Below are 27715 nucleotides of genomic sequence, written 5' to 3' on the forward strand. Positions count from 1 at the left end.
ACAGTTTGTTGACATCACATCACGCAGTGAGTTTCACTAGACTTTGAGATGGGGGGAAATTATAAATGAGGATGTTGTTGGCAGAAGCTCACTCACAAGAGAGAACATAAGCGGTGCTTCCCCTCCTTTTAGAATTAGGGGGAAATGGACTCCTAGTTCTCCAATGAGGAAACCATTCCGTTGGGGAGGAAAATAGGTATAGCGAAACGTCTCTCCCCAAAACTTAGAAAGCCATTTTTTCCCACTTGAAATTTCTTACAGGAATATGGTAGAGTTAATATTTGCCTGTCAAAACAGGCATCTTGCTATTACGTAATCAGCGTACCTAGAACAGATGTTATAAGCTGAACCAAGATCTGGTTGAAACCCCATTACACTGAGTTACTATACTGAGGATCCATTCTTGCTGCAGGATGAATACCATCTATTGCTTTCATTATCAAAAGTCAAGCCTACAATCTGGAGAGACTGATACTTTTATATTAATATATTAATTATATTAGTATTTTATAGAAATTAATATATTCAGTACTATTCACATTCTAGAGATACAGTATTTTTCTATCCTGCAACTGGCTCTGGTTTAAATTGGTTCTGGAAAGGATAGAGCCTGACTGAAAAGATTTTTGTGTGAAGTAGTCGTGCATCTATTCGCTAAAAGCACTGAGGCCAAAGAAACTACCAAACTCAGGAGTTCATTTGCAATCTGCACAATTGTTTTATTTTATTTATTTGGCATGCAAATGCCCCTCATTTCACCCACTTTTTAAAAGATGGGAACAACAGTGGAAGAGTTGTCCTGACATTCTTCTATTTAAAGCTTATTTATCTGTTGTTCTCCATCATCTAGGCAGGTGGTATACAGAGTTGCTAAGAATCTAATAGTTACTTTAAAACATACGAGACATACACAGTTGGTAAAAGCTTGTGTTACAATTAAATAATGAGTGGCAAAGGACAAATGTTTTCTAAAAGAGGCAGTTAACTATCATAGGCCATTAGGAAGAGATGTGGGTTTAAAGCCTTTTTACAGGCAATGTGGATAGCAATCTCTGGATTATATTGGGAAGTGAGCTCCACAGACATGGGATAGGAGTGCAGAAAGGTAGATCCCAAGGAACCTCTCCAGATGATAGACAACAGAAATGTTTAGGAGGTATTGTATTGTAATACCTTCACCAGTTCTAGAGCCAATATCACCCCTGCTTTTCTAAGGCACGAGGAAGATATATCTGATATATCTGATATATCCATCGGTCTGTAGCTCAGTGTTTCTCAGCCTTGGTAACTTTAAGATGTGTGGACTTCAACTCCCAGAATTCCCCAGCCAGCATGCTGGGGAATTCTGGGAGTTGAAGTTCACACATCTTAAAGTTGCCAAGGTTGAGAAACACTGCTGTAGCTAATGCATGCCTTTGCTAGTCCACTTTCCTGGATCAGCAACAGGGTATGATCCATTAATCTAACTTTGTCCTTTCACATGTAGATTTCCTTCATACACCAGCTAATACAAGTTAACTTTTTTGACTTGTTTCTTTTCTTTTTCTTTTGGTTGGGCTGTCTATGACATCCTCATAAATAGGGTCACCAGAGACTGAGCAATTCTGTGAATGAGAGAGCATTACCTCGCACACATTCCATGCAGTGCTGATGTGTTAGTTGGTGGGAGATCCTCACAGTTGCACTACATATCCAAGATGTGATGGGAGATAGGGAAAGTCGTGGGTGAGGAAAAGACCCGGAGAGTGCCTTCCCCAAGGCTTCAAATTTGGGCCAGCCCATGAATACTGAAAATTGTCTTTTGAACTCAGGGCTAAGAATTTAAAATAGTTTCACACTAATATTGGAAAAATAACATTTTTGCAGGACCTTCCTAGACCTGGAGCAGACCCTTCTGCTCTCAAATGGAACACAAGATTTCCAGATGTTCATGTGACTTAAATCTCAGTAGTTACTTATCCTCATCTCTTTCCTACATGTATATTCCCATCTGGGTTTTTTTTTTTTTACTGCAACCTGGTCAGATTGGTGCATTTAGCAGTAATCCAAAGTGAGTCTTCCTGGCCTCTGAGGACAACTAGACAGGCCTTGCCAAAATACTATCATGGTGTGAAGTTAAGGGGGCATGGATTAAAAAGCAGGACTTCTCTGTGGTATCCCCCACATATTTTAACACTCTGCCCCCAGAAGTACACTTAGTCCCATCTCCTGTGGCATTTAAGAAAATGCTAAAATTCCTTTCTTTTTAAATAGGCTTTTGGTGCCTATGTTATACTGGTGGGTCATCATGGACTTTTATTGCACTTGGTTGTGATGTCATTTTGATACTGTTTTTATTGTTGTACACTGCACAGAATGCAGTGATATAAAATCTTTAAAATAAATTACTGAGGAGCTACATTCTCCTTTAATAACTAATTGTCAATGTGGCCAGAAATCATACTTTTCTGGCACTGCATGATGTGAACAAAAACTTCACAAAACAGTCATCCTTTGTTGGCTGATGACTTATGTAAAATAACGTCCTTGTGAACTGAGCTGTTTCCCTCAGGATGTACACCCACACCCTCTAGTTGTATTTTTGTTTAGTATATGTTTGATAAAGAGCCAAAATGCTTTAGTGGCTAAGACGTTGGACTCGGAGTGTGGAGTCCCAGGCATAGGAACTCACAGGTGACTTTGAATCAGTCCCATTCTTTCAACCCAACTTATCTTGTTGTGGAGATGTAATGAAAGGAAAACCCAATGTGAGCCGTCTTGAGCTCCTGAAGAAAAGATGTATATAAAATTGGACTATTTGTTTATTTATTTCACTATCTATCTATCTATCTATCTATATTTATTTCACCATTGTAAATAGTCTTTGTATGCCATAACAAGGAGCATATCTACATCTATCATTTATGCTCATGGTGAAATAAACACCATGTATTTACCATTTTGTGGGGTTTGTAGTCTACATGCATTTCTCCTAGGCTGGCATTGTACTTGTGTAGGAAATGGCCTTCTGCCTAAAGCATGAATTTGCACTCCATATATTGTTTCCTGTGAATTGTGGAATACTCTGCATCGGGCAAAACTTCTGTTATGTGTCAAGAGAAGTATAGTTTGTACAGTTTAGAGATAGCCTGAGATATCTTGGCACTGAAGGCAAAAAAAATCAAATAAAAATCAATACTGCTTCCTGATGACACAACCAACAATAATAAGCTAATAAGCATTTTAGTGCCTTTTAATGATGCTCATAAACATTGGCAGTTGCCACCAACTTCTCTCTGTGTGCTGTCTAAGAAAGCCACAAATGAAAGTTTGGTACATTGGATCTGTTATTGGTAATTCTTCCTAGAAATAGAAGCTAAAATAATTAATATTCCATGTCTTGTTCCTCTTTTTATTATCAAAAGAGGGGGAGGCTCTTAATAAATAACTTTGCAAATATTTTGAAAAACAGTATTTTGGGTCTAAATGATGTTCTGTTGGAAGAATTTTCCATTGAGTCTTCATGGAACGTGATTTTTGGGGACGAACATTCCGTTTCTACGGAAGAGACATGGCAGCTTCTTAATGTCATTGAGTTTTGAGATTTATTGTTATGCCATTGCTCAGCTCCAGTAATATTGGCTCACACTTTCTAGTTTTGTGCACATGTCAGAAGAGCTACATATGTTGGGCTAAGTAAATTATTTTTCTACTTATACAAAATGATTGTGTGAGGAAAGTTGTTCAAGAGTTACTCACACACTCAGTGTTTCTTAGGATCTCACAAGCAAACCTCTAGATTCTATTGAGTCCTATTTGTGAATGTTCCTCTGGAGAATGAGAAAAATGTTAAAAATAGTTACAAGAGGAAAACCTAACACTTCTTTAGCTGCCTAGACAAAGCAGGCCATGTAGCTGAGCAATTGAAGGGTGAAGTGAGAAAGCCATCTTTGCAACAATGAACAGTGTTCAATCCAGTGGCATCCATGGGGGAGGTTGTGTCAACAAGTCAAGATGGTGGCCACAGCAGCACAATCAAAGCCCTGCCCTTTTGTACATAAGTGTAGTGCCAACACACGTACACCAGGGATGGAGTTTTGACCAAGCTGCTATGACCACCATCATAATTTTAATTTGGTAAGCTGCCCGGAGTCACTGTGTGTGAGTTGGGCAGCCATATACATTTGTTTAATAAATAAATAAATAGATCTTGACTTTCTTGATCTCTCCCCTATGGACATTGCTGTCCCTTTCAGTTTTGTTGAATGGAGAATGCCATGTCAGCAACAGTGGAGTGCACATGCTGAAATAAAGAGAATTTACAAAACCTAGCTTGTTCCCTTTCTTTGCTTGGAAGTCCATCCCTGCCTGTCTTGCCTGCCTGTTTTTTTAGGGAATGTTATTCCCTTCCCTTGTCTTTTTAGTCTATATCATATATATATGTATGTGCATATGATTATTATAAAGTTGCATGATTTATTGTTGTTTCTGTCTCTCTCTCCCTCTCTCTCTGTGTGTGTGCCTTCTTATGTTTGCAGTTTCTCTAATAGAATGCTTTGAAATCTGGGCGGGGATTGGGGAGGGCGGGCGGGGGTGGGAACTTGAACCAATAACTCTCTCTCTTCACCAATTCCTTGTTATAGACTATTGGGGAGAGTCTTATTACAGTGACCTCATCGACTTGCATCTGGGTGGTATGTATGGCAGAACCTCTTTTCTGGCACTAACCTTGCTGACACCTCTCCTGTTCCAGTTCCCCTGCACTGACTTCTCTCCACCCCAGCTCACAAGCAATGAGATGGAACCACCCAATGGATTGGCTAGGGCACCACCCCTTTTCCAGCTCGAAGGAAAGACTGCATTACCCAGAGCAGTCCTTTAATTAGCAAGTTTTCGTTTTTTAGCCCAGATTTTCTGGAAGGCACCAGATTGGGGAAGGAAATCATACCTGCCATGTGTATTTTTTTTGGACCATGTGGAGTTTGTCTTGTCTAGACATACATGGTTTCTTCTTTTTATTACTGTTTTCTACTCTTTCAAAATGTAAGCCACCTAAAGTCGTTTTGGAGTCAGGCAGCCTTTAAATCTAATAAATAAATAAATGAGCAAACGAGCAAGTTTGTTGCAGTAAGAAAGGAGAGATGGGACTAGATTAAGAGCAAGCCACTTGTGATCCTCTACAGCAGTGTTTCTCAACCTCAAACTACTTTCAGATGTGTAGACTTTGACTCCCAGGATTCCCCAGCCAGCAGTTGCTGTGCTTTCACTTACTCCTTCGGGAGCCTCAGCCATCATTGCCAAGAGTAACAGATGTTGTAAGATGCGGTTCAGCAACATCTGATGGTCACAGGTTGCCCACTCTTGCATCACATATAGGAACAACATGAAGGGGAGACCTCAAAAGTGCAGAGAAGACATGAAAATGCACAGCCTCTTTTGAATATTAAAACAGTTCTTCAGATAGCAATGACTCAACTTTTTTCAAATTTGAGCCAAATTTGGCTTCCATATCAACTGAAGCTGTCCTTCCCTGAAGAAGAATCTCAAAATGAGCTGGCAGGAAATTGTTCTCTGTTCATAATGGAAGTCTCTTTCCTTTTGTCCTAGGATTAATCAATCATGTGTTTGATTCCTACAGTGAGTTTCTGGACTGTCACTTCTAGGATTTGTGGTTTTCTCTCTTCATCCAGCATTGGGTGGTCCATTCCTGGCTATTTGCATAGCCCTAAGCATTGGGGACATTGATTAATTTAGTCTAGGCAAGCGTATTTAGTAATCAATTAATTAGAAAGAAATTGTTCTTCTTACAGCTTGATAACATGCCAGCACATTTAGAAGGCTCAAATCTCTAATGCAACAATATTGCATTGACAATTTTCCTTCTTTTCTTATACAGCAGCCACTGAATTGAAAAGGGACATTACAGTGTTGCTACACTGCTCATTTTACATTTCTGAGAAGCGCAGCATGGAAGAGAAGAAAATCAGGAATCAGTTATGTCTCTTGGATGTAATAGTGTGAATACAGTTTAAGATACTACTGCTGTATCCAAAATGGGGCTTCTAATGTCATTGGCCATCACTTCTATTCTCAAATGTTTTAATTCAGCCTTGAAATAATAAGGCCGGTACTACTGTTCCAGGGTTCTGTTCTTAAGAGGATTTTGCCCTGTTGCCAGAGTTGTCAAGGATGAACCACAAAGTTCAAACCTGCCAAGAATGCCCATAAAATAAGAGGAAAGTAAGAAAGTAATTTGGACATCCCTCAAGTGTCTTGCATCATAAAGGTTTTTCATTACCGCATTGCACTGGGGCTTTAAAATACAGCTTTTGAACATCATTTTTCCTCTCAAGACATCCCTGAATATTACAGATCATTTTAGGTCACATTTTGGTAAGTCTACTCTGAGTTCCAGGAGAAGATCCTAGCAATGGTAGATCATTTATTTTTCTAGATCAGTGTTTCTCAACCTTGGCAACTTTAAGATGTGTGGACTTCAACTCTCAGAATTCTGAGAGTTGAAGTGCTTACATCTTAAAGTTGCCAAGGTTGAGAAACATTGTTCTAGATGACTGTGTTATTCTTGAGCTGGTGACTTTAGGAATGCAGTTCATATTTTTTGCATTCAGCTACTGTGAACTCCACTCAGTATCATGAAGATGCATCAAGCTCCTATGTCATTTATTCTTTCTGTAAGATATTTGCAGCTCTAAAAGTCCAAGGCTAGTAACCTTTTTCTATCCACTGGCCACACTTTTTTTAAAAAAAAGTGCAGAGTTCATTTATGATTCATTGTATCAGAAAAAAATTAAAAAATATTATTCCAGGATTCAGGGGCTGCATAAAACATATATATTTGGCCTACAGATTGCCTGCATCTGTCCCCCTTATGAACCCTCACATATGCACCAGCACGTGCACAGACAGACATTACAATGTATAAGGACTCAATGCTAGTCCAAAGTATTTTGTTTTATAAGATACAGGACATTTGTTTTGTTTTTGCTCAATTTATATGGCTGCCCACTCACTAAGCAACTCTGGGTGGCTAACAACATTAAAAACAACCAAAGAGATACATACAATAAAAATCCAGAAAACAGTTTTAAAAAACACAGACACCTTTAGTGCCAAAGTCAAAATTCATCTCACTTATCTTAACGTGTACTGACTGCTGACACAGCATCCTGGCCCAATGTTCGAGAGAAGAGCCAGGTTTTCAGGGCCTTTCTAAAAGCCTTGGAGCTGTAGACGGAGCTGTAAAAGGGTTCACCGCTAAGTTACACCTAGCAGGATCTCCTTCCTGGCTGATGCTGTTTGCACTTACTACTATTTCTCCTTCCTCCTTCCTCCTCCTCCTAATTCCTCCTGGAAAAGTCTTCCTTTCATTTTTGCTAACTGATGGCTTTAAAAAGTAGTCCTTGAAATTATTTAAAGGAACGCTGTCATTTTTCATACAACAGTTACGTTGCTTGAATTAAATCAAATTTGCTTTTCATAACTGGCACCCTTTGGCTATCTGCATATCCTGTTTGGAAAATGTATGCAACGCTAGTTCTCATTACTTCCTGCCTCTATTTGGAGTCATTTATATGGTGTTCCTTTCATTGAAATTATGCTAATTTCTCAATGACGCAATGACACAATTTCCAGTTACCTCTTTTAAACCTTGGCATATATATTTACTTTTCGATTATTGTTGAGGATTCAAAGTCAAACACCCAAACGAAAATTGGATATCCCTTTAATCAAATGGCAGTATCCCTTTAAATCAGTGTTTCTCAAACTTGGCAACTTTAAAATGTGTAGGCTTCTGGCTGGGGGATTCTGGGAGTTGAAGTCCACACATCTTGAAGTTGCCAAGTTTGAGAGACACTGCTGTAAATGCAGTGCTGTGTTTAAGTGCAGAAAAGAAAGGCAATGGCTTTCTAATTGTAGTTCATGTTGTGTGACTGATGTTGATGCAATTACTTTGTCACAGGGCTGCCAGAATGCTCACAAATAGAGTTGGAACTGGAACAGGAATTTCCAATTAAAATATCTACAATAAACGTAGCAGCCTTCATTGAAGTCTAATAAAGGGAGTCTTCAGTTACTATTGTGAGGGAATCTGAGAGATTAGGGTTTCCCTCACCAGAGAGCTTCATAAAGTACTGTCATCTCAACAATTCGGTTAGAAGTGACTACAAGTTGTTTACAATGATTTTGGCTGAGAGGCTGAAAATAATTTTGCAAGAATTTATTCATGAGGATCAATGTGAGTTTTTACCTAAAGGACAGTTAAAGGACGATATTAGAAATGTGTTGGACATTTTGGAATATTTGGAGCAATATAATGAAAAACAAGCAGCGTTGATTTTCTTAGACACAGAGAAGGCCCTGGACAATTTGAACTGGGCTTCCTTGTTCAAAGTTTTGGAAGATATGAACTTTGGAGAAAACTATATAAAATGGGTAAGATCGATTTATACTTCACAGAAAGCACAAATAAGTGTTAATGGATATCTAACGAATCCTTGTGAGATATAAAAAGGAACAAGACAGAGAGGCCCACTGCCTCATCTCTTTGTTTATTTTAGTCCTTGAAATATTGAATAGAGATATAAGACAAGATGAGAGGATTGTGGGAGTAAAGACTAAAAAATAAATTTATAAGTTAAGGGCTTTTGCAGATCAATTGGTATTGGTTTTGGAAGAACCTTTAAAGGAAAGGGAATTGAAATATTAATGGGAAAGCTAAAAGTATTTGGTACATTCGCAGGTTTTAAGATTAACAAACAGAAGATGAAAATGTTAACAAAAAACATGAAAACAGGATCAAACAATTGATGAATAAAATAGGTTTTAAGATTGAGAAGAAAGTAAAGTATCTGGGTATCACCATGACAAATGTGAATTGTATGTTATTTCAAAATAACTATGTTAAGACACGGAAGGAAGTTTAAAAAGACATGTTAAGATGGGAGAAACTACAACCATTGTTGCTGGGGAGAATTTCTGTGAGGAAAATCAATGTCTTGCTTAGAATCATGTTTTTGTTTCAGATAATACCTGTTTTGAGAACTGATGCACCATTTAAATAGTGGTAAAAGGATATATCTAAGTTAGTGTGGTAAAGGAAAAAACCATGAGTTAAATATAAGATGTTACAAGATGCAAAGGAAAGAGGATGATTGAGTTTACCTGATTTGAAATTCTATTTTTCAGTTTGGTTTGGATGCTGCTGAGAAATCGAAGGCCTTTAGAATTAGAAGGACATGACCTGAGATTTGGGTGGCATGGTTATTTGTGGTACGACAAAGTCAAGGTTAATATGGATTTTAAAAATCATTATGTTAGATGTGCCTTATTGAGAATAGGGAATAGATACAAATCCAGGTTGTATCCGAAAACACCTTTGTGGCTCTCAGCACAAGAAGATGATAGAACTTGCTGAGATGGCCAAATTGACTTGTTTGATTAGAGAAAAAAAAGTATCTACGTTTATTGCTCACCGGAAACCCCTTATGGGCTTTTTGTGTGAAACAGAAAAAAATGAACTTACGATTTATGGTTTTGATGATTATCCAGGATAGATTATAGAAAGAAGAGAGTCATGATGTAACTTTAGAGAAAGAGGTGAATTTATAATTGTACTTACAACTGTAAAGAAGATTGGAAGCCACTTCTCTGTATCTTTTTTCTTTCTTATCTAGTTTTCTTTTACTTTTTCTTTCTTTCTTGCACTTTTAGCTTTCTCTTTGATTTCTTTCTTTTTCTTTTTTCTTCCTTACTCTATATTAGTTTGTATTAGTTTTTACCATTGTTTTTAAAACTTTTCATAAAATTATTAAAACAGAGAGAGAGCCCTTGTAGCAGTTCTCCGTAGAGGTACCTTTTGGCTTAATTTGACTGCTTACATATCACCTTGTTGGTACAGATAGTTCTCGACTTATGATCACAGTTGGAACCAGAATTTCCATCATAAGTCAGTGCAGTCGTAAGTCAAGTCACCATATGACTGGACCCAGTTTTATGACCATTTTTACAGTGGTTGTTAAGCAAATCATAGCTTGTTAAGTGAATTCAGCTTCCCCAATGGGTATTTTTTTGCCAGAAAATGGCAAAAAAGTTGCAAAATGCAATCACATGACCGTGGGACACTGCAACCGATCATAAATGTGAGCCAGTTGCCAAATGCCCAAAATGTGATCATGTGACCGCAGGGGGGTGCAATGTTTTGCAATGCGCAGAAGTGCTTTACAGGCCGTAAAGCACCCATTCGGAGGCCATCATAACTTCAGACCGTTGTTAAATGAATGATCATAATTCAAGGTCTTCTTGTACAAATCAAGATGTTTGGAAGTCAATTTCATTAGACCTCTGCTGCAGGAACTGCCCTGATCAGTGGTAGGTTTCTGAATGCAGCTGAAGATGTTGGCTGCTATCTATAAAGCCTTGTACAGGCTCAGGGCCTGAGGATCTTAGAGGTTGCCTTTTCCTGCTTGCTCTGCTCAAACAACTAGGAAGCACTTGCTAATGGTCCCCACCTACCAGGAGACACAGTGGGAGAGGTTCCAATGGTGGGCTTTGTCTGTAACAGCACTCTTCTTTTGGAATAGCTTGCCCCCTGAAGCAAGGGAGTCCCCCATCCTCATGGCCTTCCAGAAGACCTTTGGGGATTAATTTTAACCAGCAGTGCTGCACCAAATAAATTTTAATTTTAGTACCCAATTTGGGAATTAGATTTTGAAGTTTACTATTTTAATTAAAAGTATAATATGGATTTGGTGCTGTGTTTTGTTTTGTAAGCTCTGTTAGTCCATAAGAGTCCATTAGGTTTCAAGCAGTGGTCATATCTCATAAACAAACAGAAAAGATGGGAGAACTAATTCCTGATGTTGAGCTTTGCAAGTATGTGAGATGCACAAGGTCTACCTCTGCACTAGATGTTTATCAGCAAAACAATGGAGATGAGTGTTATTTTATTCTCATATTTCATGCCTTGTTTCAACATTCCGTGCTCTGCACTACTCCAGATGTCTTGTACTAAAAAATCTATTATAATTGGACCATGCTTTGTGGGAGATGATGGAGTTGCAGCCTGACATATCTGGAGGATGTGAGAGTGGGAAGTCTCCCTTATTGTGTAGTACTTGATAGAAGCGATCTTTTTAGGGTTGTGGGAGAGTTTGCTACAGCTTGTTCAGGATCCATGTTTACCTAAGGAGAACTTGCATTTCATAGATTGCTGTAGGACTATAACTATTACCTTGTCTAATCAGTTGCCGGTATAGTGTAATAATACATTTCAAGGCCGCAAATTTTATTCATTGGTAGAGAGCACAGTCTCAATATGCTTTCAAGCTGTTAATATGGTTTATGCTATACCATATACCATATACCATATGCTGTGGTAAGCATGCAGACTAATAACAATGTTTCTGGGCAGGTAACCTTTATAGACTTGTCTATAATGTTGGATTCCAGTGGACTGAAAATTACAGGGATACAATATATTCCATAATAAATAATTGATTATTGTTGAAGATCCTGTATTCCTGTAATACTTAGTCCCCAGTGATTCTAGCTTATTCACATTATGATGCCAAGAAATCCATCAAGTTTGAAGCAATTTACAGATATTTTACTTTCATGTTAGTCATGTTATTGAGAAAGCACTTCAGCGAAGAAGGTATGAATATTAAGAGAATGGTGTTTTGTAGGCGTCATCGATCACACATTTATTTGTGTAGTATTGATAGTTTTTATATTTCATTCCTGCTAAAAGTCACCACAGTGTGATAAGAATTCCATAAGAAACCCATTACTGAAGCTGCTCAAGAAACATTTTAAGCATAATTTATTTAAAAATGTTTAACCAAGTTGAAAAGATGGGCCTGAATAGCTTTACTTAAAGCTGAGAAAACAAGGAGCAGTAATTGCGTGATTGACTGATTGATTGATTTCAAAAATTTATGTGGCCGCCCATCTTAAAACAACTCTGAGGGGCTCACAAGTGTTTGAGTATGTGAAGACTACTGGGTTGGATAAGAAGTTGTCTGGAACCCGTGATGTCCTCAGCAAGGCATCTTCTGCAAAATTTAATTATTTGACAAATCATCCAAAGGATATCAAGCTATAAGGCTTTAGAATTTTAATTAAAACTAACACTTGGCAGACCATATAGATCTTTGATGTGTGTGTACTGTGATCTTCAGTCTGTGTACCAGTTAACAATCTAGATGTTGTGTTTTGTATGAGCTGCATTTTTTGTATACTTTTTGGGGATTAATCTACATAGGAAACACTTCGCAGTAGTCTAAACAGGATATCCTCACGCACAGGTGAGTGTTGCTAGTTCAGAAAAGGTCACACCTGGCTCAGTGAGTGTTATTGGGCAAATGCTTTCCTTGTTATTGTTACTACCTGTCAGTCTAGAGGCTGTGAAGGCTCAAGGAAACACTTCCATGCTTCTTTGTTGGTGCAGACCTAATCAGTTAGGGCTGAAAAATTCTCTCAGATAGCTTCAAATATATATCCAATCTGGTTAGGGTTCTTGAAAGAGAATTCCAAATTAAAACTTCTTGTACCAGGTTCATTTTGTTATTTAAATAATATGTACATTGTTACTGTTGATGTGGGTCTCCATGTCTGATTTCCTCAACAACAACAAATAATTTTGAGACACCTGACCGTGTTTTTTTGTAATGATACATCTATAGCTATGGATATCAGCAGTAGAATTTCTTCAGGTATGATTATGTTCAGAAGAGATGTATTTTGTAATATAGAGCCAGTTTGGTGTAGTGATTAAGGCATTGGGCTAGAAACTGGGAGACCATGAGTTCTAGTCCTGCTTTGGGCACAAAGCCAGCTGGGGGACCTTGGGCCAGTCACTTTCTCTCAGCCCTAGGAAGGAGGCAAGGGCAAACCACTTCAGAAAAACCTTGCCAAGAAAACTGCAGGGACTTGTCTAGGCAGTCTCCAAGAATTGGACGTGATTGAACAGATTAAAAAAATTGTAATATATTTATGTGGCTGTAGTATTCTGCTTTCCTCTGATTAAACCATTTCCACACTTAGTATAAATGTTCTTCCTGTCTGAGAAAATTGGTTTATCCCACTCTATTTGCAGACTGGTGTTTCTTCCATCTTTAACTTTGGTCTGTCCTGTGTGCTTCTGTTCTAGTTCTGTGATGGTCCCTTCTAAAAGCCCTTCCCTTCCCAAAGTGTGTAGCTCTTCAAAATGGAAAATGGGACTCTTCCTCTTCCTCTTCCATTCTGAGTACAACTAGAGTAGTAACTCTAGTTTCTACTGAACGTTATGGCCCTTTTCAAAGAAATGTGGTGGTTCTTCCTCATTTCACAGTGGTTTCACTACAGTTTTACCTATGGTAATCATTAAGCCACAATCTTTGTGTAGGAATCCTTTGTCTCTTTACATATTGCTCCTATTGACATCCCAGAGTTCCCTATCTTTAGCATGCATTATTGTTCTGGGCCTGCCTTCTACTAATTACCATGCCTAGTAAATACCACTGAGATTAGGTAATTCATTCTGGAAACATTTAGGGTATATCTTGAATTCTAGATGATGTTGGGTGGTCCTCCCTAGTCAGTATAGCCAGTATTCAGAGATGATTGGAGTTGTTGTCTAAACAACAGCTGAGATCTAATGTTGATTCAAAATATGTAACAGTAAGAAATATACTACCTCCTATCTTTTCAGAGGCAGGAACTCTGTGCCTCTCTCAGAAGATTAGGAATGTTGGTTTACTGTTCCTGGTTCCATGCAACCTTTTCCTTTACAAATACTCTGCATATCAGAGGAGTGTATGCTGTAGTTTTCTGCATTCTCTTTCTATTTGAAGCCCTCAAGGTCTAAAGAATACCTGATGGAGTTCTAATTGGGGCTTTAACTTGTTTACGTTCCACCTGAAATTAAAAAAGGGGAAACATCTGTGGTCAGTAATAAACCTTGTTCAATTTATAATAATATGATGATGGAAGTTAGAAAGTTTCAAGCGTGTATGTACTAAGAACAAAATATATTGGCTGAAGCTAATGCAGCCCCAGTCTCAAGGATATTCTCTGTTACGAGTTGTAGCCAAAGGTTCTTTTCTGTGATTGCAGGTATCTCTGGCAGAAGGAGGAGAAGTCTTTGGCTCTAACCCAACATATTTACCATGAGTGATACATAATGTTGGTCATTCTGCTTTAGAAAATGTTGGGTAGTTGGTCCTCCTTTATATGCCTTCGATTTCTAAACATTACATGTTTTCTATCATCCACCTATTTTTGTGGGAGAGCCATCATCCCAACACAAAGCCGACTGTGAAAGTGGCCTTTCAAACATACTTTGTTGTCCTGCTTTCTTAGAAGCCTAATATTGCTCACCCATCCTCTTGGTACTACCTTCTCTTATATCCATAAAGTGTTATCTTGCGAGAAAAATCTACAAGCACAAGACATGTCAAATCTTGGCAGTTTTTCTTCATCCTGGTAATGTTTGTGGCTCTCGTTGTTTTCCTTTCCAGTGCCCCAGTCTGCTCTCCTCCATCAGTGTTTAAAAGGGATGTTTCATTTGTAGACTGTTCTCCTTGTTTCTGCTTCTCCATTTCTTGTATTATTTTTTCTTTCCTATTCTTGTTGCTTCCTTTCTTTCTCACTCTTGTGCTTTTTTGTCCTTTTGCTTGTCTGTTTATTTTCACCCTGTTTCTCCTCCTTTTTCTCTCCACTTCCAATATCCTCTACCCCTCCCTTCTCCCTCTCCCATTTTTGGTCCTATTGAAGTTGAGCCCAATGCCGGGACACCACGCCGTAGACCTCTCTCCTTCTGCCCTTGCTGTACCCACGAAGGTAATGTAATTTCTTGCATTCCCTCCATCCCCGTTCCAAACTGCAGTTGAATTTGGGTAGGGACACTAGCAACATGTGACAGTATAAAGTACTTCACCACAAAGCTTCTCCTTTCTTTCCTTCTTACTCAGTGATACCTTCACTATCAAACTTATTGTGAGATGTCCTGGATAATACTGTAAACTTACAATATTCCTTTTTCAATTGTGAGCTGTGAGGGTAACTGTAATCCCTCAGCTACTGAAGCTCTTTTCTCTGGATTGGCTGTGGTGGCAATAGTGTAACACACTGAAGTTCCTGTTTGGCATGCTAGATATCCCAAGGGGATTCTTGGAAAGTAGAGGAGAAACCAAAATCTCTAAAAAAATAATGGGATAAAGAAATATTGTAGTTTGGTTTGATTTGGTTTGGCTTGGTTTTTTGCAACTGATTTCCCTCAACTTTGAATGGTCAACCTCCTGACCTATGTAAGCCAGTTTGATTTCCTGAAGTTCATATCTTGCTAAACATTTTTTCAGCTATATCTCATGTGGACCCAATACCCATTGTAGAGTTTCCATTTCCCAAGGCATGGGGCAAAGAGGTGGAATGTAACTGTTGTGTGTAACTTATGCTAACCACTGTATCTGCTTTTCATGGTGGGCTTTCATCCACTGCACATGCTTCCTCCCCACCTCCTCCATCTCCTTCTGCTCATTGGTTTTCACAAAAGAAGTCAAATAAAAGTTTCTATAGGTCAGTAATAACACATATTTGGCTATTTTGTTTAGGAGCTTTTCTTTGATAATCCTCTCAGTGGAAAGAGTGGGGAGGTTTTCCAATGCTTTTCATGGCTCCACCGTTCTGGACGTATGCATGTATAAGCGTTTCTCTCTCTTTCCTTTCCTCATGACTATAAGGGCACTTGTGCAGAGATGCTCAGAAAAGCATGATTGGACTGAGCAATGGACATATATTGCCATTTACAACACGCAAACCGTAATGCATTATGATGAGGGGTTCATATGGTTTCTCTTCTCCTAATTCCATAGCTTTTTTAGTGCTTTGAGGGAGAAAAAAGCACAGGATGCCAGTTCCATGGAAGTAAGAAAGTTACCAAGAACCCATGGATCTTACCTTCAGTTCAAAAGTGTCAAGCAGCAATGAAGTCTAGAGGTTCAAGCAACAGTGAGGTTCCTGAAACAATGTCAAAGTTTCAGGGACTTTTGTGTTTTCTCAACAGTCGCTAGAAATATGTCTTGCTGTGTAAATCAGCCGCCATATAATGTGACCTAATAATATAATCAAATAGCGAAAAACTGCTGCATTCAGATGTAATTAGAAAACTCCATACAGAATCCAAGTTGCTTATGACTTCAGCATTTTTCTGTTCTGTATTGGTGAAATTCTGGGCAAACGCTATCACTCTTCAATTAGGAATCTGAATCTACTTTGCTAGTTGACTGTTTTACTCCCAGTAGTTCTTCTTGGCCTTTTGGTGAAGGTTAACTCTAACTGTACCCACCTGAAGGACCTGCATTTTTAAATATGCAAAACACCTTCTAGTATAGATGTTGATGATATTTTTACCTTACTAAAACAGATGTTGTATAATAGACTCTTGTCCACATATTTTCCTTAAACTATACGTCAGCCATAATGTCTGGGAATTTTAGAAGTCGCGGTTCCAACGCAACTGGTGGGTGCCAGGTCAGGGAAAGTTGGAATAGGTTCTCATAAGAGAGAAAGCTTATCATCTGGATAGATGAGAACTTGGGAAACTCTTGATGATGGTCTCTCCGTTTGCCAATTTTCTAAACTGTTTCTAGGTCAACTTAGCCAATAGAGGCAAGTCCTTACAAGGACATTCCTTGCATTTGATTTGGTGTTTGTTTTTGTTTTTTTTAAAGGTCAAAAGGATTGTCTGTGATGATCTGCCATTGTATATTATTATACATTGGTTTTGGATGCAGCTAACTAACTTGCAACAACATAATGTGCCATTTAATGTAGCATCAGGGCTTGTTGTTGGAACTGCTAGAAAATATATCTAGAAATTATTGTGATAGAAATCAGGAACTGGTTGCTTTCAGTCATTAATATAATGCACAGGCCTACACTACTGATAGGGCCATGTCAACAAAGGTGTCCTAAATCAGCTGTGGCACAGGCCAGCAAGGAAGTGTGCTGAATTTGTACAGTGATCTGTCTGTTAATCACTCTGTAGCTGTGTGTCAAGTTGACCGCTGAGTTATGAGAATGGGTGAGAGATTCAAATGCTTTTGAGTATGCAGATCACTTAATGTCCATCATTCAAAGCTAGGCTGCTTGAAAGTCTGAAATTACACAAATTGTGAAATTCAAGATAATACTGAACAGAATATTGCCATTCTGACTCTTTCTACTTGGGGTGGGAGGGCTAGTGAGGGAAGCCAGATGAAAGCATAGATCGAGGGGAGGTGTTTTGTTTTGTTTTGTTTTGTTCTTTGCAGGAGGCAACCCTCCTTTATGAGTGATAGAGGCAAACTAACAAACATATCTGATGGGAGCGCTCTGGCAGCATCTCGCTCAGCTTTCTTTGCACATTTTGCCCCCCTCCATTTTTGTCCCTGTCTGACTGTTGAGCGTATGAAAATAGCAGAGCCTGTTTCCGAGAGCTGACTCAAACTCTTCTCTTGGCAGGCATGGGGAAGAAGGATGACCCTAAGCTGATGCAGGAGTGGTTCAAGCTGGTGCAGGAAAAGAACGCCTTGGTGCGCTATGAATCAGAGCTGATGATATTGTGAGTAAGCATTCTATATTTTATGCCCCAACGTAGAAAGGTGACAAATGCCAGACATTTAAATCTCAAATTACAAGACTGGATTGAGACAGAGGGCATAATCCAAGATGAACAGGTAGGTTTCAGAGAAGGGAGATCAACAGTAGATCACATACTGGTACTACACCATCTTGTACAAAAATATACATGCAAAAAGAGATCATCCCTCTTCGTAGCCTTCCTTGATTTTAAACAAGCCTTTGATTCAATATCCAGAAATGTGCTTTGGGAAAAATTAAAAAATACAACTATCGATAGGTGCCTTCTCCACCTGATGTAGAAATTATATTCCAATTCCACCTTAAGAGTGAGGTGTAACCCTCTCGGGACCCTCTCTGGCATAGTAAATGTGCAGAAAGGAGTGCGACAAGGATGTATTCTTGCCCCCACCCTTTTTAATCTCTATATTAATTCATTCGTGGACCTCTTACATAACACGGATACTCATGCACCCAACCTAGCACAGTGCAAAATTCCAATTCTCCTATATGCTGATGATGTTGCTTTAATTTCGCAAACCCCCACTGGACTGAAAAGAGCAATTGCCGCAACACTAAGGTACTGCAGACAAAACCATTTGGTTCTCAACTTTGACAAATCAAAAATTCTAGTTTTTGCCAAGAGAGCTAGGCAGCATTCCTGGAAAGTAGAAGGGCATAAATTAGAACAGGTCAATGTATTTAAATACCTTGGGGTGGTCTTCCACTCGAAAGGTACTTGGAATGCACACCAGAACTACGCAACACAATCAGCCCTCAGGTCAACAAATGCCATTAAACATTTTTTTATACTGGCAGAGGACAATTAGTACCTGCGGCTTTAAAACTTTTTGAGGCCAAAACTTTGGCTCAAATTCTTTACGGGGCACAAATAGGAATTTATATGAAGAAGGTGCCTCAGGAAACAGTCCAAACAAAATTCTTGCTATCAATTTTGGCCACACCCAACGGTACATCAAATGCCCAGTTAAGGCTCGAGACAGGAATGCCATCAATTCAAATAAGGGCCTGGAAGCTGATGATAAATTATTGGCTAAAAATCCAATTTTTCCCAGTTGGTTTAACTCCTTTAGTCCTAGTAGATAATTTCTCTTCACCCTGGAAGCAGGCAGTAGAATATAAGATGGCTTCGTATGGACTCCCTCCTCTATTCTTAACATAATTAGGCGATGATCAAGCCAAACAAATAGTCATCCAAAGAATGAAGGACGTGGAGTTCCAGAATGAACTTAATAGGCTCCCACAACATAACGGAATTTGGATAAACGGGGGCGTATGGGAACCAGCAAGATATCTCCTAAATTTAACATTTCCTAAGTTGAGAATCGCATTCTTTAAAGCCAGGTTCAATGTTCTCCCGTCTGCACTACTCCAAGGCAGATACAACAAAGTCCCCACAGCTGAGCGAATCTGCCCATGCGGTGAAGAGGAAGTAGAAACCATTTTACATGTACTGCTACACTGTAAATTTTATAGGGATATCAGGTCAACTTACATTTTGCCCCTAATAGAAAAACTCCCTGGGTATCCAGATAATTTTTACGTGAACTATTTACTTCAGGATTTAAAACCTTACATTACATGTACAGTTGCCAAATTCTGTGTTGCTGCAATGAAAATAAGACAAATCCAGACAAAGAAATAACTCCCTATTTTAAAAAGTACTTTTAAATTTGAAATATTTTAATAGATAAATTGTCAGGGGATATATATTTTTACTTTCATTTTATAATTTCTTACCGTATAATTTCTAATGTTTTAGGCTCACCCCATAAGGAAACAAATGTATTAATACAGTAATGGCAGAGTGAATGCTGTATCATTATGTGATATATTTTGTTAGTTCGTAGTTTATTATTGTATTTCTTGATTGTACTTCTTTTCTGTTAAATTTTGCTGGTCATTGACTGAATAAATATATATCTTCCTGATGGAAAGGTGACAAAAACGTTGTAATGCCGATATCTACCATTGCTTTGGCTGGGGTGTTGACCTATTGCTTTCTGATAATAGTGATGAAAAAGAGTGAAAAAATTGCTTTAAGGATGAATGAAAAGACTTTTTTGTTAGTCAGAACAGATAGCACTGGGTTAGATGAGTCGCTGACTCCATGAAAGACAGCTTCCTATATTGTCAATGAGCCCGGCAGTTCTGGACTATGATTCCTGTAATGCACTGATACAAAATTCTCATTGTTCAAAGCTGCTGGCCATTCAGTGGATTAACTCTGCAACAGAATGATATGACAGTGTGGCCTGTTTGGGTTGAAGAGAGATCATGATTTGGAATGCCCTTCTTCTTGTTTTCTCCTTCCAGACTGTTTCACATACAACTTTACATAAAACTAGAATTCCCCACCTAGAGTTTTAAGTAGGTGCACCAACTTAATATCCTTTTGTTCTTCTGCCTGTATTTTGTTGTTTATTCGTTTAGTCGCTTCCGACTCTTCGTGACTTCATGGACCAGCCCACGCCAGAGCTTCCTGTCGGTCGTCAACACCCCCAACTCCCCCAGGGACGAGTCCGTCACCTCTAGAATATCATCCATCCATCTTGCCCTTGGTCGGCCCCTCTTCCTTTTGCCTTCCACTCTCCCTAGCATCAGCATCTTCTCCAGGGTGTCCCGTCTTCTCATTATGTGGCCAAAGTATTTCAGTTTTGCCTTTAATATCATTCCCTCAAGTGAGCAGTCTGGCTTTATTTCCTGGAGGATGGATTGGTTTGATCTTCTTGCAGTCCAAGGCACTCTCAGAATTTTCCTCCAACACCACAGTTCAAAAGCATCGATCTTCCTTCGCTCAGCTTTCCTTATGGTCCAGCTCTCGCAGCCATATGTTACTACAGGGAACACCATTGCTTTAACTATGCGGGCCTTTGTTGTCAGTGTGATGTCTCTGCTCTTAACTATTTTATCGAGATTGGTCATTGCTCTTCTTCCAAGGATTAAGCGTCTTCTGATTTCCTGACTGCAGTCAGCATCTGCAGTAATCTTTGCACCTAGGAATACAAAGTCTTTCACTGCTTCTACATTTTCTCCCTCTATTTGCCAGTTATCAATCAAGCTGGTTGCCATAATCTTGGTTTTTTTGAGGTTTAGCTGCAAACCAGCTTTTGCACTTTCTTCTTTCACCTTCATCATAAGGCTCCTCAGTTCCTCTTCGCTTTCAGCCATCAAAGTGGTATCATCTGCATATCTGAGATTGTTAATGTTTCTTCCAGAGATTTTAACTCCAGCCTTGGATTCCTCAAGGCCAGCTTGTCGCATGATGTGTTCTGCGTACAAGTTGAATAGGTAGGGTGAGAGTATACAGCCCTGCCGTACTCCTTTCCCAATCTTAAACCAGTCCGTTGTTCCGTGGTCTGTTCTTACTGTTGCTACTTGGTCGTTATACAGATTCTTCAGGAGGCAGACAAGATGACTTGGTATCCCCATACCACTAAGAACTTGCCACAATTTGTTATGGTCCACACAGTCAAAGGCTTTAGAATAGTCAATAAAACAGAAATAGATGTTTTTCTGAAACTCCCTGGCTTTTTCCATTATCCAGTGGATATTGGCAATTTGGTCTCTAGTTCCTCTGCCTTTTCTAAACCCAGCTTGTACATCTGGCAATTCTCGCTCCATGAACTGCTGAAGTCTACCTTGCAGGATCTTGAGCATTACCTTACTGGCATGTGAAATGAGTGCCACTCTTCGATAGTTTGAACATTCTTTCGTGTTTCCCTTTTTTGGTATGGGGATATAAGTTGATTTTTTCCAATCTGATGGCCATTCTTGTGTTTTCCAAATTTGCTGGCATATAGCATGCATTACCTTGACAGCATCATCTTGCAAGATTTTGAACAGTTCAGCTGGGATGCCGTCGTCTCCTGTTGCCTTGTTATTAGCAATGCTTCTTAAGGCCCACTCAACCTCACTCTTCAGGATGTCTGGCTCTAGCTCACTGACCACACCGTCAAAGCTATCCCCGATATTGTTATCCTTCCTATACAGGTCTTCTGTATATTCTTGCCACCTTTTCTTGATCTCTTCTTCTTCTGTTAGGTCCTTGCCATCTTTGTTTTTGATCATACCCATTTTGGCCTGGAATTTACCTCCAATGTTTCTAATTTTCTGGAAGAGGTCTCTTGTCCTTCCTATTCTATTGTCTTCTTCCACTTCTGCGCATTGCTTGCTTAAAAATAATTCCTTATCTCTTCTGGCTAACCTCTGGAATTTTGCATTTAATTGGGCATATCTCCCCCTATCACTGTTGCCTTTTGCTTTCCTTCTTTCTTGGGCTACTTCTAGTGTCTCAGCAGACAGCCATTTTGCCTTCTTGGTTTTCTCTTTCTTTGGGATGTATTTTGTTGCCGCCTCCTGAACAATGTTGCGCACTTCTGTCCAGAGTTCTTCCGGGACCCTATCTACTAAGTCCAGTCCCTTAAATCGATTCTTCACCTCCACTGCATATTCCTTAGGAATATTAGTGAGCTCATATCTAGCTGATCTGTGGGTCTTCCCTAATCTCTTTAGTCTGATCCTAAATCGTGCAAGAAGAAGTTCGTGATCTGAACTACAGTCAGCTCCAGGCCTTGTTTTTACCGACTGTACAGATGTCCGCCACCTTTGGCTGCAAAGGATGTAATCAATCTGATTTCGGTGTTGTCCATCTGGTGAAGTCCATGTATAAAGCCGTCTCTTAGGTTGTTGGAAGAGAGTGTTTGTTATGCAGAGTGAATTGTCTTGGCAAAATTCTATCAGCCTATGTCCTGCTTCGTTTTGTTCTCCCAGGCCATACTTACCTGTAATTCGAGGTGTCATTTGACTGCCCACCTTAGCATTCCAGTCTCCTGTGATGAAAATAACATCTCTTTTAGGCGTGTTGTCCAGTAGGTGCTGCAGATCCTCGTAGAACCGCTCTACTTCAGCTTCTTCAGCATTTGTGGTTGGGGCGTATATTTGGATCACTGTGATGTTAGATGGCTTGCCCTGAATTCGAATTGAGATCATTCTGTCGTTTTTTGGGTTGTATCCAAGCACTGCTTTAGCTACTTTACTATTAATTATGAAGGCTACTCCATTTCTTCTGTGGTCCTCTTGTCCACAGTAGTAGATCTGGTGGTCATTTGATGTGAAGTGGCCCATTCCAGTCCATTTCAGTTCACTGACGCCCAGAATGTCTATCTTTAATCTTGACATCTCACCAATAACCACATCCAATTTGCCCTGGCTCATAGATCTTACATTCCAGGTTCCAATGGTTTGTTGATCCTTAGAACATCGGATTCGCCGTTCACCACCAGCACCGTCGGCCGCTAGCCGTCCTTTCGGCTTTGAGCTAGCTGCGTCATCACGTCTGGGGCTAGTTGAGCTCATCCTCTGTTCCTCCCCAGTAGCATTTTGACCATCTTCCGACCTGGGGGTCTCACCTTCCGATGGTATACCGACATATCTCTGGTTGTACTGATCCATTTAGTTTTCACGGCAAGAATACTGGGGTGGGTTGCCATTACCTTCCCCAGGGATCGCATTTAGTCTGACCTCTCTGTCATGACCTTCCCGTCTTGGGTGGCCCTTCACGGTTTAGCTCATGGCATCATTGAGGTGCTCAAGCTCCAGCACCACGACAAGGTAACGATCCTTTGCTGAAGTCTGCCTGTATACATCAGGAAAAGTTCGAAAGTTCTGATGGAACGATCTGACTAAGGATATATGTTGGAAAGTTCTCAGTTGAAACATCCCACCTGTGTGTTTGCCTGATCACCTTAGATTAGAGAATAGCTTTCCTCAGTGCTCCTTCGTAATCTTTGGAAGAGAGTTCATCATACGGATTTACCTTGTTAAAGATTATTGAGTTTATGCATTCAGGTAGTTTCTTTGATCCTGGAAATAATGTTATGCCAAAAAATTAGCACAGATGTTAAAGCTGAAGGTTGTCACTATTGCTGAAGGCTTGCTTGACTAATTAATCCTGAAAAAAAGAGGGAAAATACTGGAATACATCACTGCCTGAGCATCCAGAGGTTAAAGCTAGTTGAGGTTCCTGCTGAAACAACCCATAATTAACTATTCTCTGCCTTTCTTTTCAGCGCACGCGAGTTGGAACTAGAGGACAGGCAGAGCCGGCTACAGCAAGAGCTCCGAGAGAGGATGGCAGTGGAAGGTAAGCCTACTAGGGAGTTTCTTGTTCTCAGTAGAAACAAGATGTCCCAAATCCTTAGGACATCTTGTCTTGACAGGTTTGTTATTCTCCCTCTATTCAGATCAGCTAAAGACAGATGAAGAACTCTCAGAGGAGAAGAGGATCTTGAATGAAATGCTAGAGGTGGTGGAGCAGAGAGATTCTCTTGTGGCCCTCCTTGAAGAACAGCGCCTTCGAGAGAAGGAGGAAGACAAGGATCTAGAGGCTGTTATGCTGTCCAAAGGATTCAACTTAAACTGGTCCTGAGTGTATCACCATGCCTGGTTGCTGATCTGCATTGTCCAGTTGGCACATGCCAAGTTAGATGGAGCTGCCTGGTTGGAGGAAACAACTTGGAGCAGGAACCATACCAGGAATCTTGCAGCAGCTAAGTGCTTGAGCCAGGAGCTTCTTGCTAAAAGGGTTGGTTGTAAGGATCCAGAGTCCTGTGTGAGGCTACAGAGCCAAGAATGAAGTAGTGACCTGAGATTGCGTGCCTTCCTTGGGGACCTGTGCAAGAGGTCAATAAGGTTTTTTGTGATCTCTGAGAGAGACTAAAAATGAAATGAAAATATTTTGTGTGGTGATGTTGTTGTTTTTAAAAAAGAACTTTAACCAATTTAGGTGGGCCATAGCTTGTTCATTTCACATTTACCCAATTCATGGGGTTAATGGATTTGTTTGTTTAAATAACAAAGGAAATGGGTGTCTAATACCTTCTGAAAAATCACCTTGCAGCAGCCTTTGGAAGAGCAAACCACTCACTACAACAAAGCACACTGTGTATATGCTCTTCTCACCAAAGAAATCTGAAGCTGCCACTGTTGTCTAAGTATGGAGAGACATCCATATCTGAACATGGATGAGGAACTTGGAATGCTAAGAACTTGAAACCCGGCTTCTTGTGATTTCTGCAAAAGACAAGGGACAGAGGCAGACTTGTTTCCTTACCTGCAGCCTCCACAAGTTGCTATTGTTCTGAGCAGCTCCAGCATGCAAACTATTTCCTCTTGGCCATGAAGTGCTCTGGACTGAAAGACGCTGTTTCCCCTTTTCTGTTGACCTTTGACTGCTCCGTTGTGAACTTGATGACCATTTAGACACTGGAAAGTGCTAATTATCAAAAGATGGGTTCATTATGAAGCATTTTGAGGGCTCTCATGGGCGACAGTCCCCCAGCTTCAAACTCTCCAAGAGTGGGCCCAAGGCTGTTCAGTAGGTTTTTGTTTCTTTTTGTTTTCGGGGATATTTTCTTTCCTTTTTTTTTTTTTGCACGTCAGAAATGAAGCAGAAGACCTATCCTGGCCCTTTAGTCACTTTAGATCCTTTAATGTCTATTAACTTATTTTTTAATACTTGAAAGAAAAATTGGTTTTGTACCTTTTTAAGAAGTGAACAGATGAGTGTGTGATAAATCTGTGTGCCTGCCCTACCTTTCAACCTCTGTGTGTTTAATGCTTTCCCCTCTTCCCTGTTTCTATTTATTAGAGTTATTATTAATGATATTACTGTTACACAGTACATTCGATCTGCAGAAAAGATGTTTTTAAGTTCCAGACTGTTGATTCTGATTTGGGCTTGTTCTTGTTTCATGTTTAGGGGGAAGCCTTGGGAAATATGTGGGGAGAATTCCCACACAGTGTTTTCTTGATAGACACTTGCACCCTCATGAGGGAAGGTTCAGAGGGACAGAGCAGTGAAAACTGGTTTTATTTCCTGTACTTCAAAAGCTCTCCCTTTCTTCCATGAATATTGGTAAACCTACAGTTTTATTTACTGTTGTAAGATTTTTGTAACTAGAGTGGTGGCATTGCCACTTCTGCTCATGTGAAGAGCAAACTACGGTGGCCTGGTAGAGTCCACCACCAAGGGAAGGATTAACATCGATTTCATTGGTTCTGCCCCCAGACCTGTTTCTTGTTTGTTCAGGAAGGGAATAGATGATTCTTTCCCAGTGTAACAGCAAAAGGGACATAAAATAGACTCTCGTCTATCACCAGCTCTGAGGTTCCATAAGCACATCATGTCCTTCACCATGTTTCTCAAAGGTGCTGGCCTGCAGCTTGCAGAATTTTCCATTTCTATATTAAAAAAAATACTTTGACCCCCATGGGTTTCAAATCTTTTTTATTCAAAGCAAAAGGAGTTACCAGTGCACTGTGTCAGGGAGGTAAAATGTCAGTCTCTGACCCTAACCCTAATCCTTTATGGCATCTTAATTTACCAGGCTGAACAGAGAACAGGGTTCTGTTGCTATAGTTACATCAAGGGAAACTTCCAGCAAATTCTGCTCCTCCAGCATTGCAACAATATGAGAAGATATTCCTGCTGCTACAGCTGAAAAACCTTTCCAGCATTTTTTAGCCAGATGTTGGCTAGTTAGAGCAAGGATTTCCTTCCTGGTGTTGGCAGCACCTACCTCTGAAAGGGACTGTACCTCTTCTTGTCTTGAAAGAAGCCTTAATTTCTACTTTTTTAGAAGAAATTAATATGGCTGCTGACTTTTACCTTTAATCAGTAGAGAGTTTCTTTCCATGAAATACTTTCCTTGATGTTAGACTGTATGTGTTCAAAAGTAGCATTCTGGCAGCTGTGTTTTAGACAGTGCAGAGAAAGAAATTAATTTTTCCAGGAAACAACCCAGGTATTGCTTTCAAAGTGTATATTCTATTTGCCATTTTAGGCTGACAAGCAGCTGTGGCCACCTTAAATATCTACTCCATGTAGGTGATTGAAGGAGGACAGAACTTCTGCATCTTTAATAGTTCTGTAAAACAGGGCATCTGCAATGCAGTTGATCATGTAACTTTCTTTAAAAAGGCACAGATGTTCTGTCCTTTGCATCTGGCTACCACAGATCAAAGAGCAATGGCTTAGATTTCTGCAAGGATCCCACCCCACCACCCCCAGTTACAGCAACAGATGACAGACAAAATCCTACCTCTCTAGGTCAATTCTATTTCACCTAACAGACTGGAAACATTTACAAATTGTTTATATATTTTTTTTAAATCAGAAAATCCTATTTAATGTTTTAATGAGAAGAAAACTCTTCTCTCCTTACTCATTTGGATAAATTGATAATGTCCCTGACAGCTTTTAAGAGTTTAGCATGCATCTTTTCCCATATAAAGATAAGTAGTACGAAGGGGGATTTGATGCATCATATTATTATTTTTTGAATCAGTGGCTTTTAACATCATCAGTGGTTGGGAAGGTTCCAGACAAGCCTTTGTTTTTCAACTTCATTATTTTCTAACCAAAATTTGACAGTCACGAAAGAAAGAAAAAGGAACTCCACATGCCAAACTCTCCTAGTTTTTTAGGACCTTGAAGAAATATTTGAATTGCAAATATTTGCAATTCATCATCCTGTGCAATGCAGGCTAATAGTTATGGTGCTTCCCTGAGAGGATCTCAATGCAAATCCACATCGAGGAGGAAGAGGCAGATTTGAAGGGTGGCTCTAGGTGTGGTTCTAGATGTACACAGAGGAAGCTCCCTTCATATTGTATTTTGGCCATTATAGCTGCTCTACAGAGATAGCTGTTAAGTTCAGGCAAGGAGCCACAGTGAAACTGTAGCTTATGTCTTTATTACATTTCAGACGAATTAAAGTCCTCTCCAGGAACCTGGAAAAACGCCTTTCAACATCTTGATCACAAATGTCCAATTCCAGGAGTATCACTGATGCTGCCTTGATATCCAGGAATGGATATCAAAGGCAAACCAAGTGACCTAAAAAAGCTAAGAGAACATCTAAGGACAAAAAGTTGCATTTTAGACCCTTTCACAGAAACAGCTACTTGAGTACGAAAGAAGTACAATGGGCACCTAGTAAGTCTATCCCTTCAATGTTCTAGCTCCATTCCAGCTCTTCTAAAAGACCATGCTACCTGAAGCAGACATCTTTACTTCTCCACGAATTGATAA

General features: G+C 39.7%; 1 protein-coding gene across 1 annotated transcript in view; it reads left to right on the forward strand.

Annotated features, from left to right (window-relative positions):
- Positions 1-26785, forward strand: part of MICAL3 (microtubule associated monooxygenase, calponin and LIM domain containing 3) — a 190083-nt gene extending 163298 nt beyond the window's left edge. Inside the window, exons 38-42 of the mRNA XM_063308572.1 lie at positions 4623-4673; positions 14755-14820; positions 17482-17581; positions 23691-23764; positions 23865-26785. Of these exons, the coding sequence (XP_063164642.1) occupies positions 4623-4673; positions 14755-14820; positions 17482-17581; positions 23691-23764; positions 23865-24049 (476 nt within the window). The 3' untranslated portion in view covers positions 24050-26785. The remainder of the gene's footprint in view (positions 1-4622; positions 4674-14754; positions 14821-17481; positions 17582-23690; positions 23765-23864) is intronic.
- Positions 26786-27715: the final 930 nt, after the last annotated feature.

The sequence above is a fragment of the Candoia aspera genome, chromosome 7 (assembly GCF_035149785.1).
Source record: "Candoia aspera isolate rCanAsp1 chromosome 7, rCanAsp1.hap2, whole genome shotgun sequence".
NCBI lineage: Eukaryota > Metazoa > Chordata > Lepidosauria > Squamata > Boidae > Candoia > Candoia aspera.